Source organism: Ictalurus furcatus, chromosome 6 (assembly GCF_023375685.1).
Source record: "Ictalurus furcatus strain D&B chromosome 6, Billie_1.0, whole genome shotgun sequence".
Taxonomy (NCBI): domain Eukaryota; kingdom Metazoa; phylum Chordata; class Actinopteri; order Siluriformes; family Ictaluridae; genus Ictalurus; species Ictalurus furcatus.
Window position 1 is genome coordinate 34638941 of NC_071260.1, and position 12100 is coordinate 34651040.

General features: G+C 41.4%; 1 protein-coding gene across 2 annotated transcripts in view; it reads left to right on the forward strand.

The window, feature by feature from the left end:
* Positions 1 to 11764, forward strand: part of LOC128609299 (histone-lysine N-methyltransferase PRDM9) — a 31223-nt gene extending 19459 nt beyond the window's left edge. For both annotated transcript variants that reach the window (XM_053627825.1, XM_053627824.1), the window contains 6 exons: positions 1703 to 1793; positions 1873 to 1995; positions 3527 to 3792; positions 4191 to 4258; positions 4445 to 4635; positions 6589 to 11764. In XM_053627825.1, the coding sequence (XP_053483800.1) occupies positions 1703 to 1793; positions 1873 to 1995; positions 3527 to 3792; positions 4191 to 4258; positions 4445 to 4635; positions 6589 to 7928 (2079 nt within the window). In that variant the 3' untranslated portion in view covers positions 7929 to 11764. The remainder of the gene's footprint in view (positions 1 to 1702; positions 1794 to 1872; positions 1996 to 3526; positions 3793 to 4190; positions 4259 to 4444; positions 4636 to 6588) is intronic.
* Positions 11765 to 12100: the final 336 nt, after the last annotated feature.

Genomic DNA, 12100 nt, shown 5'->3' on the forward strand with positions numbered 1-12100 from the left:
CCCCTGCTGATTTTGTATGTTTACCCACTGACAAAGAAATGATCAGTCTATAACTTTAATGGTAGATTTATTTGAACAATGAGAGACAGAATAACAACAAAAAAATCCAGAAAAACGCACATCAAAAATGTTATAAATTGATTTGCATTTTAATGAGGGAAATAAGTATTTGACCCCTCTGCAAAACATGACTTAGTACTTGGTTTAAAAACCCTTGTTGGCAATCACAGAGGTCAGACGTTTCTTGTAGTTGGCCACCAGGTTTGCACACATCTCAGGAGGGATTTTGTCCCACTCCTCTTTGCAGATCTTCTCCAAATCATTAAGGTTTCGAGGCTGACGTTTGGCAACTCGAACCTTCAGCTTTCTCCACAGATTTTCTATGGGATTAAGGTCTGGAGACTGCCTAGGTCACTCCAGGACCTTAATGTGCTTCTTCTTGAGCCACTCCTTTGTTGCCTTGGCCGTGTGTTTTGGGTCATTGTCATGCTTGAATACCCATCCACGACCCATTTTCAATGCCCTGTCTGAGGGAAGGAGGTTTTCACCCAAGATTTGACGGTACATGGCCCCGTCCATCGTCCCTTTGATGCGGTGAAGTTGTCCTGTCCCCTTAGCAGAAAAAAAACCCCAAAGCATAATGTTTCCACCTCCATGTTTGACGGTGGGGATGGTGTTCCAGGGGTCATAGGCAGCATTCCTCCTCCTCCAAACACGGCGAGTTGAGTTGATGCCAAAGAGCTCTATTTTGGTCTCATCTGACCTCAACGCTTTCACCCAGTTGTCCTCAGAATCATTCAGATGTTCATTGGCAAACTTCAGACGGGCATGTATATGTGTTTTCTTGAGCAGCGGACCTTGCGCGCGCTGCAGGATTTCAGTCCTTCACGGCGTAGTGTGTTACCAATTGTTTTCTTGGTGACTATGGTCCCAGCTGCCTTGAGATCATTGACAAGATCCTCCCGTGTAGTTCTGGGCTGATTCCTCACTGTTCTCATGATCAATGCAACTCCACGAGGTGAGGTCTTGCATGGAGCCCCAGGCCGAGGGAGATTGACAGTTCTTTTGTGCTTCTTCCATTTGCGAATAATCACACCAACTGTTGTCCCCTTCTCACCAAGCTGCTTGGCAATGGTCTTGTAGCCCATTCCAGACTTGTGTAGGTCTACAGTCTTGTCCCTGACATCCTTGGAGAGCTCTTTGGTCTTGGCCATGGTGGAGAGTTTGGAATATGACTGATTGATTGCTTCTGTGGACAGGTGTCTTTTATACAGGTAACAAACTGATATTAGGAGCACTCCCTTTAAGAGTGTGCTCCTAATCTCAGCTCGTTACCTGTATAAAAGACACCTGGGAGCCAGAAATCTTTCTGATTGAGAGGGGGTCAAATACTTTTTTCCCTCATTAAAATGCAAATTAATTTATAAAATTTTTGACATGCGTTTTTCTGGATTTTTTTGTTGTTATTCTGTCTCTCACTGTTCAAATACAACTACCATTAAAATTATAGACTGATCATTTCTTTGTCAGTGGGCAAACGTACAAAATCAGCAGGGGATCAAATACTTTTTTCCCTCACTGTACCTGATTACCTTTTAATGAGGAGTGAAAGAAAATCAGGTCAGCAAACCAGTCTAAAAACCACAGACAGATTTACAGAGTGTTTATGCTTTTTGCTGAATAAGTGTTCTTATTTGATTAGCTGTCTGAGGAGGTGACGGAGACTTCAGCTGCAGGGACATCAGGCAAAGTGGACCAGCAGAATAGAGGAGTCCATCTGAAGCCAACACCTGGTCAGTCAGGTTACCACACTGAAATATTAACTGTAAATGTCTAATTGCTAATGGATTTGAGTGTGTGTGTACACATTAGATGGCGGTGTGAAGAAAGAGGAGTCGCTGGAGCTGAACGGCTACAACCATGAAGATGACCTGAACAACACACCTGACGTTATCTCCATAAAAGTGGAAGAAGATGACACTGAAGACTACCTCTGTAAGACATCAGGCCTCTCTGGAACTCAGTAACACTAATTCTGTCCTACACACTATCTAGTGCACTAAATCTCTCTCAAGGGGGTCATTTGGGATTAAGACCCTGTCTCATGAGTTTTCCTTGGTTCTATTTCACCCCTTGTAATCAGGTGAGAATTACCTGGTAACCTTGTGCATTTTTGCACAGGCCAAGACCTTCAAACAAGTTCACCAAGTAACGTTTCTTAGATAATGCCACCTTCCCCTTTTCTTCTTGCCCTCTACACATCAGACCTTGTACGTTTTGTGAAGCTATGTGTAACAGTTTGTGACTGTGCACAGGTAACCTGTATCTGATACCTTACGAAGGTTTATATAAATACCTTGCAAGCTCCTTCTTCATAGTAAGCCTAATTGAGTCAGTTTTGCAAGCCAGGATTAGTGATGTACGTCATTGGATCAGCAAGATGTGCCCAAGCACTGGCTTTCAACAAAAGTGGTTCACTTTGGAACAGTGCCACATCTGAGAGATGTGATGGAGATCCATAATCACCATGGATGCTTACAGAGTAGGAAGCATTGTGGTGCCACAGGTGGTGTTTGTTTATTTTTTCTCTTGGAAGAACAGAAGACATTTAAACATCACAAATTGAGAGCAGTCCATCTGGCCCATGGTTCTGAGATAGTACTACATGTTGTTCAGATCAGATGACGTTGAGGCAGTCATCAAAGTGGCATATAGTCAGCCGGCTCTGTCTCACATGGATCGCAGTCAGGTTCGTCCATCCACAGTTAGCCCCATGGAGGGCTGTACAATGGTGCAGAGACTGCGTACGCACAGGTGAGTCATGTCTCTCTCAGATCTAGGCTACCTCTTCTAGGTAAAGGTTTGGTCAAGTGCTCAACCAATGATTTGTTCCATGTTGCACAGAATTCAGCACCTCTGAATTCAACAGAGATGGTAGATGGCATTTCTAGAGCAAGGTGGTTCCACCTTCCTTGAGCCTGGCATGGGATTGCTTTCTGAAAACTGCATATTGTTAGCAATCATTTAAAAAAAAAAAAAGTGAGAACTGTGATCTTGGTGGCTAGATGACCCTGGGGTGGCCCTAGTAGTTCAACTCTGTCTGAAAGGTGGTCTTTGCACTTCTACATATGTAATATCACCATTAAGCTGGAACAAAAAGAGCACAAGACCTTTTATTTTCAGTCACGATCTCTGTGCATGAAACTTCAATCTAAGATTTCTGTCTTTAATTATGTTCTTTCACAGTACTGAAGAATAATACAATAGAACACAGCATGAAATCGATTTTATAATACAAAGCCAATAGTTTCAATCAGCATAGAGTGAATGTTTATACATTTTATTTTACAAATTGCTAGTATGTTCCTGATAAATTATAACATTCCTAAGACATCCTGAGAAGCTGGATATGATTGGCATTTGTAAGTATCTCTTATAAGATGCTTAAAATATTTAAATATAATTGCTTTTAATTGAATAAATAAAAAAATGTACAAAATATTCTGGGCATCACTTCTCCCTACAGACTGTGAGGTTTGCAAATCCTTCTTCTTCAACAAGTGTGAGGTTCACGGACCGCCCCTCTTCATCCCTGATACTCCTGTTCCCATGGGAGTCCCTGACCGAGCCAGACAAACTCTTCCTCCTGGACTAGAGATTCGGAAGTCCGGTATTCCTGATGCAGGTCTGGGAGTGTTTAATAAGGGGGAGACTGTTCCAGTAAGTGCACACTTCGGACCCTACCAAGGAGAGCTGGTAGACAGCGAGGAAGCCAGTGGATACTCCTGGGTGGTGAGGTTTTATACATTTATTATAAATAATGTATGTAAAGGTCTTTTCTCAGGATGCCACAGAAAAACCAAAGAAAAAAAACAACTTCCAAGCACGGGTTATGGATGTCAAAAGCTGGATTTAAAAAAAAATTTAAAAAATAAATAAATAAATTTTTGTTCAATGATCTGCATTAAATTTAATATCATGTTCTTGATTTGTTTTGCCTCATTAATATTGTCTCTAGCAAAAGATTAATTTTGCCTTCATAATATTTAGTAAAACAATATTTACATTATCATTCTTGTTTCGCCATTAATTTGATGGCATAGTCTGATTTTGTAACTGCATTTTGTTGGATCTGCTGAATGGCAAAGCTGAATCTAATGTAATGAATAAAATGTACATGTTTTTTGCAGATATACAGGAGCAGCCAGTGTCAGGAATACATAGATGCCAAAAGAGAGATGTATGCTAACTGGATGAGGTGAGGAATAGACGGGTTATTGGGTCTTTTTTTAATAATTGATTTTACAGTTCCATATTTGTCGGAAGAACTTTCTTTCCTCGGTCACTTGTATCTTTCATCTTTCACGCTTTCTCATATTCTTACTCCACTTCTGTGGGGTTTTTTCCACCCCTTCTTCCACTTTGCCTCATTTTCATTCTTCAGGTATGTGAATTGTGTTCGTAATGGTGAAGAGCAGAATCTTGTGGCGTTTCAGTATCAAGGAGGGATTCTGTATCGTTGCTGTCGACCCATTGATCCAGGACAGGAGCTCCTGGTGTGGTACGACGAGGAGTACCCTAAAGATCTCGGCTCTACGTTTGACTCACTCTGGAACAAAAAGTGCTCTGCAAATGGTAAGGTTCCATACAGTGACATTATACTACTGTAAATATTTTGGTATTAAATTTAGTTCTTGTGGTTAACTCTGTCAAATGCTGCTGAAAGGTTGAGTAGGATGAGGACTGATGACAATTTAGCTGATCTTGCTTTATGGAGCTTCTCATTGACTGCAACAAGCACAGTGTCTAGAGTGTGTCACTTTAAAGCCAGACTAGTTACGTTCTTCGAGATATTCGATCCAATGGGCAGGTGATGGGATTGCAGGACAAGATGATTTGCAGGATCTCTTCTGTTAGATGAGAATGTCTCTGTGAAAGAGAAAGGAAATCCTGAACATGTAGTGTAGGAGTGAAGGTCTAGTATCTTAATGACCTTCCCATAATAAAAGGTGGCAAAGTTTTCAGCAGTCAGGGAGGATTGAGATTGAGGAACTGGCAGGTTATGATGATGAGTATCTTGTACAGAAGCTTTTCCTTGTACAAGGCAGTCTTGGCAGAAGTCGCATCAAATGAGAATTTGGATAGGAGAGTGTGCGAAGAGTCGAGATCAATGACTTCTTGTGACTTTTTTCCACTTTCTCGCTTATGTTCTTAGTTTTTGCTGATTGTTGTGCAACACATTGTGTATGGGAGGACAGCTGTTGAATATCATGGAGAAGGAATGCAGAAGAGGGAGAAGGCAAAGAAAATACTGAGGAACATGTCCATTTCTGCAAGAAAGTCTCCTATGGGACCAGGAGGGCGGGTAGATTATGATTATGAGAAGGTTGCTCGGAGAGGTAACTAACTGCATGGAATTCAATGGATGTGATGTAGAGATGAGACAGGGAAAGGGGTGTGAAGAATAGTCTCCAAGACAACAACAAACCTGTACTATCACTCCTGCCTGTTCTCGGGGAGTGTGAGAGAAAGCATAAGCAGCCGGTGTAGCGGAGTTCTGCGGCGTGATCCAGGTCTCAGTGCCAGAAAGTGGAGAAAGTAATGGGAAGCTAAAGCTGAGATGAAGTCTGGACCTGCTAGTCTGCCATACAGAAAGCAGAGTTAACTACCATTCCTGTTTGAGACTGTGACAACAGTGAAGGGTAGATCAGGTTTCTGGTTGTTCAGCCACTGGTCTGTAGAGGAGGGCTTCTGGGTCTTTGAGATGTAACGACGGATTGGTTTGAGGCACATGGCCGCAGCCTAATGGCTACATCCAACAAATTCAAGTAGTTACTTGTAGCAATCTGCTGCAGCAATGGGCAGAACACAGACACCGTAGAGGCAGGATGGGTGCAAGCAAAGGTAAGTTTATTTTCTTAGGGTAAGGGAGTAGTGGCAGTTAGGGGGTGTAGGTGTTGTGAGTGGAGGAGAGGCTCTATGGAGGCCTGTCTCAGTAGGCCTCACGGGACAGGTGTAATGGCAGCATCAAGAGGTCTGGTGTACTCCCATGGGAAAGGGAGCTCTCAGCACGGTGCAGGAGCGGAGCTTGGCTGTCGTCAGATCCTGCAAGGGAGAGCATGGAAGCAGTCAACAAATGATTTGCTTTTTGGAGTTTTTCATTGAATAATTGTTTACTTTTTTGTTGTCCATGACCATTGTCAGGTGTGTCTACTTAAAGAACTCCCATGTTATTGCCTGATGAAGACTGTCATGGTCGAAATGTTGTCCACTCTATTATTCAATGTTTTCGAGAGTATTATAGCAGTGTGCAATTTATTTATTTTTTCATTAGTTGTAAACTCACTGCTCAGTGACATCATATTTATAAAAGGAAAAATAATTTGTGCATTTGTACTAAGAATGCATTTAATCCAGAGTATACACTGTTATTACTGTGTAATTGCAGCAGAGTAAAACGAACAGTTTCTCAATCATACTAAATAATTTGACTTTACCAATGTAAAGAAGTGATAACTTTGGTTTAGTTCCTAGTAATAGAAATTGAGTTTTTGGTACTGTTTTTTTTTCTTTTCTCTCTTTCTTCAGAAGTAAACAACACTCTGTTACAAGTCTTCTCCTGCTCCTCGTGTCCACTTTCCCACACATCTCAAATTGACCTCCACAAACACATCCAGAGATGCCACTACGAAGACTATGTAAGACTACAGAAATCAGGAGAGATTAAACACAAGATTCTTCCCATAAAAGGTCAGCAAACCTCATCTACCACTCTCGGCTCGAACGCCGCTCACAAAAAAATGCAGAAGGAAGTTCACCACTGCTCAGATTGTGGAAAGAGTTTTACACATGCGAGTGCTCTCAAATCACACCAGCGCAATCACACAGCAGAGAAGCCACATCACTGCTCACTGTGTGGGAAAAGTTTTACTTATCAGAGTGGTCTCAGAACACACCAGCGCATTCACACAGGAGAGAAGCCGTATCGTTGCTCAGAGTGTGGGAAGAGTTTTGCGCAACAAGGTACTCTCCAAACACACCAGAGCAATCACACGGGAGAAAAGCCGTATCACTGCTCACAGTGTGGGAAGAGTTTTGCGTACCAGAGTCATCTTCAAATACACCAGCGCATTCACACAGGAGAGAAGCCGTATTGCTGTTCACAGTGTAAGAGGAGGTTTAATCAACAGAGTGCTCTCCAAAGACACCAGCGCCTTCACACACAACAAAATCTGCATCACTGCTCACAGTGTGGGAAAAGTTTTACTCAACTGAGTAATCTCAAACAGCATCAGCGCATTCACACCGGAGAGAAGCCGTTTAATTGCTCACAGTGTGGGAAGAGTTTTAATCGTCAGAATCATCTCCGTCGACATCATCGCATTCACACTCAAGAAAAGCCGTATCAGTGCTCCCTATGCTGGAAAAGTTTTGCCGATGGAGGTAATCTCAAAAGACACCAGCGTATACACACAGGAGAAAAACCATATTATTGCTCAGATTGTGGGAAGAGCTTTACTGACCAAAGTACACTCCAACAACATCAGCGTATTCACACAGGAGAAAAGCCACATCACTGCTCGCAATGTGGGAAGAGTTTTACTCACCTGAGTACTCTGCAAACACACCAGCTCATTCACGCAGGAGAAAAGCCACATCGCTGCTTACACTGTGGGAAGAGCTTTAATCGACCGAGTGCTCTCCAACAACACCAGCGCAGTCACGCAGGAGAGAAGCCGTATCATTGCTCACAGTGTGGGAAGAGTTTTACTATAGAGAGTGCTCTCCAACGCCACCAGCGCATTCATACTGAAGATGGGCTGTGTTACTGCTCACAGTGTGGACAGAGTTTCACTTATCTAAGTATGTTTAGAAACCATGGATGCAATGCCACAGAGTCATTACATGAGTTGAAGCTGTCAAATTAAAAAATACATTGATTACTGTTTGGGATTAAAATGTGTAATGTAAAGTGTTTGCATTTTATTGAGTCAGGTCTTCTAAAGTCGAGTATCTCAGAATGGCGGTTCTGTGCCTGGTGAAGTTTGATCTGGAAATCCTTAGCGGAGAGGTCCAGTCCATAGACATGAGACCTTCTTGAGTGAGTTAATTGTAGACCAGTAGATTTGTCATCCGGGATGGTGGACAGTAGCGTGTCAAATTCATCGTTGAACTTCCCCAGTTGACCCGGAGGACGGTAAACAACAATAAAGTGCATTTTGGCAGGGTCAGTGACTGTAACAGCATGAAATTCAAAGGAAGTGTATGAGCAAGAGGGAGAAAGACAAGTAAATTTTCATGTTTTGGAGAGAAGCAAACCTGTACCACCCTCTCGTCTGTTGGGACGCGAGGTATGGGAGAAGTTGGAGGCTAGGGCAGCAGGTGTGGCAGTGTTCTCAGTATGGATCCAGAGCCAGCACACTGAGGTTGGAGTGGGTTGCAAAGGCAGGAATGAAATCTGCCTTGTTGACGGCAGATTGGCAGTCCTGAAGTCCGATGGAGAACGAGAGGGAATCTGCAGAGGCCACATTCAGAGATCGTAGATTGTCCAAGTTGCGCACTTTTCTGGGAGTGTGCCGCAGTCTGCGCCTGTGGCAAATAACACGGATAAACTGGTGACATGTTAGTGTGTAAGCAGATAAACAGTGAGCGGAAGAACGGGAGAAAATTATACTTAGCAGCGAGAGTGGTGTCTTGTTGGTGTCCTTGCTCGGTGGAGTCGCAGGTCTTTACACGAATTCGGTCTTCACGCAATAAGGGCTGAACGAGCGACTCCCGACCGAAAATGAATATATGAATACCAGAATTAGCTTTAATCTAGCAACCTGTAAACAGCTCGTAGCAACAAGAAAGCGCAGTTACAGCTTCTATCTGACAATCTGTGCTAAAACTAGTTTCAACTAAAAAAATCCAGAAACACTTACTAGTTACTGTTCACCTGGGTGAATAATCGCTTTTTCTTCAGTAAAAAAAAAAAAAAAAAAAAAACAACTGTTGAGTGCACAGTGGCTTAGTGGTTACCACGTTCGCCTGACAATTCTTCTTTATTATTATTATTATTATTATTATTATCATTATTATTATTAATAATGATGATAATAATTTCCTTTAATATTCTTACATACAGACATATGGCTTTACATAAAAGCATTCATTATATTATAATTTTGTGTATACTCACAAGCCCGGTGTGTATTTACATTTTAAATCTGGATTTCTGTAAAGTTGCTTTGTGATAATGTCCATTGTTAAAGGCATCAATAACATCACTAAATATAGGTCATTATGTGTCATGTCATTCTATCAACATTATAGAAGATCTACTTCTGACTTTATGATCTTTTACATATGGTTTGATTTTCTACATTGACTAAAATTATTTCCAAAAGTCTGTACCTGCAAATCACTACTGGCATTTTATGTTTAGCAAATAAAATGAGGACTAAATATCACATTGTAGAAAGTTTGACACTTTCCTTTTAATAACTGCATGCATCAGCATGGGATGCACAAACACACTGTGTTTCAGGAAAAGTGATTGGTTTAACCACAGTTAATCTAGCTCCACATAAAATGTTTAAATAAACAAGCATAAGTAAAATTTACGTGTTTAATCATGAGATTTTATAAACATGAAATTTAAATAAAAATCCATTTTAAATTATTGTAGTATGAATCAAACCATGAGTTCACCACAGCGCTACCCCACTAGCTTCGTGGTGGCCATCGCTCCACTTTTATGCTTCGTGTTGGACGTTGTGCCACCCCAAAGCTATACAGAAGAGGTCCCTCTGCCTCAGTGCCTTGTGGAGGACAACACGTTTCCTGCTAGCAATGCTATCGGTATCGCTCCCAAAGAATCTTGTCGGCCTAAGGGCATTTTTCAGCTAAGAGACATCTCGCATGAATCTCCCCCTCTTGACTCCCCTCTTGGTCAAGCTTTTGTTGTTTGTTGTATTGTCATTTGTTGTGTGTGCTACAGTAGTGATGGTGAGATGAAGCTTTGCAAAGCAAGGCTCTCCCCTCAACTGTACCATAAAATGGTTCATTACTCGAAGCTTTTCAACAGGGTGCACTCTAATGACACCTTGTGGTCAAAAGGTTGAAATGCTGCCTTTGTGTCCCAGGGGACCCTGACATTTTTATTGTTTCATGTAATAAATCAGTCACTTTGTAATCTGAAAACCATAAATGCAATAACAATTAGACTTTCATGTGTCTGTAGTACTTACACAATGCATATGAATAAATTTATAAATTCTTTCATAAATGGGTAAAATTAACTTGTACTGTAGCAATTTTTATGAATCTGCTTTGATTGACACACCACCTAATTCACATAAGGTTTTGCTTTAGTCCTAATCCTGGGTTCATAGGTAAAGCTCATGTAAGCATATATATGATGAAAAGAAATTAAGATTATAGTGGAATGGTCAGTTGAAGTGCTTGTGAATTGAGGTGTTAACATTTTATGTCGGAAATTTAACAGTGTGGGGGCTATGTTTTTTTTTGTCTTTTTTGTTTTTTGTTTTTTGTTTTTTGTTTTCTACTTCCCCTGGCATTCAGAATATTTTCTCCCACTTGTCTATATGATACTGCAACAGCAGTAGCCTTTCTCTTGCTGTTGTTCTGGATTTAAAATGAGCTGCAATCTTTCGTGCATTTACTTTAATATCCTCAATCCCTAGTGGTTGTTCTATGGCCATTTTCACAACTAAGTTCAGGGCATGTGCTAATTATTAATAAACATACTTTATGACCTGAAAAGGCTGACAGACTTCAGAACGGCCTGTTTTCTTGGCTGGTTCCATACTTGCAATTCAAAAGAATTTTGTTTTACTTTCTCAATTCACTACCGAAGTTAGTGACTCGAAACCTGTGCAAGGGATTTACACCATTTTAATTGGAATATGAAGCAGTCAGATGGTTGTGTGCGGAAACGACGCTTCGGACAACAGATCACTTGGTTATGGCAAAAAGAATCAAGCTCCGGTTCAGTGCTTTACTGTGATGTTTTGTTCTTTTGATATACGCTTCGAAGCCTCAGTAGTGAACGTCACACTCTTATGCCACAGTATCACTTCTCCTTTGTATGTTTTTTTTTTCTTCTTGGATCCACATGCCACGAATCATGCCTCTGTGGTTCCTCCTGCTCACCACCAGAGGGCACCATCACCTGAGTATTAATTCCTGGACTCTATTTCCCATAACCCTGTACACGGAACTGATTGCTCCCACACCTGTTTTCTATTTATCGGACTATTTACGACTCACTCTCTCACTGGCCCATTGTGAAGTCTTGTTTTTGCCCTGGCTGACATTACTAAGTGTTTATCTGTTAGTTTGCGTTGCCTGTTTTTGACCGTCGACTGTTTAGTGTGTTTTTGAGTATTTTTCTAAAGCTACATTGGTTTGGCTATTTCCTGTTCTTGCTTGCTGCCTGCCCTGTTACCAGTTTTTGATCACGTCTCTGGATTTACCTTGGATATTGAGTTTGCCGGTGATCTACTTCTTTGTCTATACGTTTGCTGTTGTATTTAATAAAGCTGTACATGGATCCTCACTCCGTTGAATCCGTTAAGGTTTTTGCTTGTTTGCTTACTTAATAAATTGTCTGCACCTGTATCCTCCTCTTCTACCATTCTGTACTGCGGTTAAGCAGCCGCTCTTCCTGAAAGCGCAGTAACTCTAGCCGCACGTACATTTTAGGGGCGCGGCTTTTACACACTTTACACGGTAACAGCACCGAACGCGGAAAACAAGCGTCCGCGAGTTCTTACACAATTCAGTTTTATTTGTATAGCGCTTTTAACAGTGGACATTGTTCCAAAGCAGCGTTATAGAAATATATAGATTATAAATGTATGAATTTATCCCTAATGTGCAGCCAGAGGTGGCGGTGTTGAGGAAAAACTCCGAGACGATATGAGGAAGAAATCTTGAGGAACCAGCCTCGAAAGGGAACTCGTCCTCCTCTGGGTGACACCGGATAGTGTGATTATAAATAAATACACCCCTTCTATAAATGTGGTAATACTACATGATCAAATAGTGCAGTTGTGTAACCAAGAAATTCATTAGTTTTTACGTGAAGTCTGTT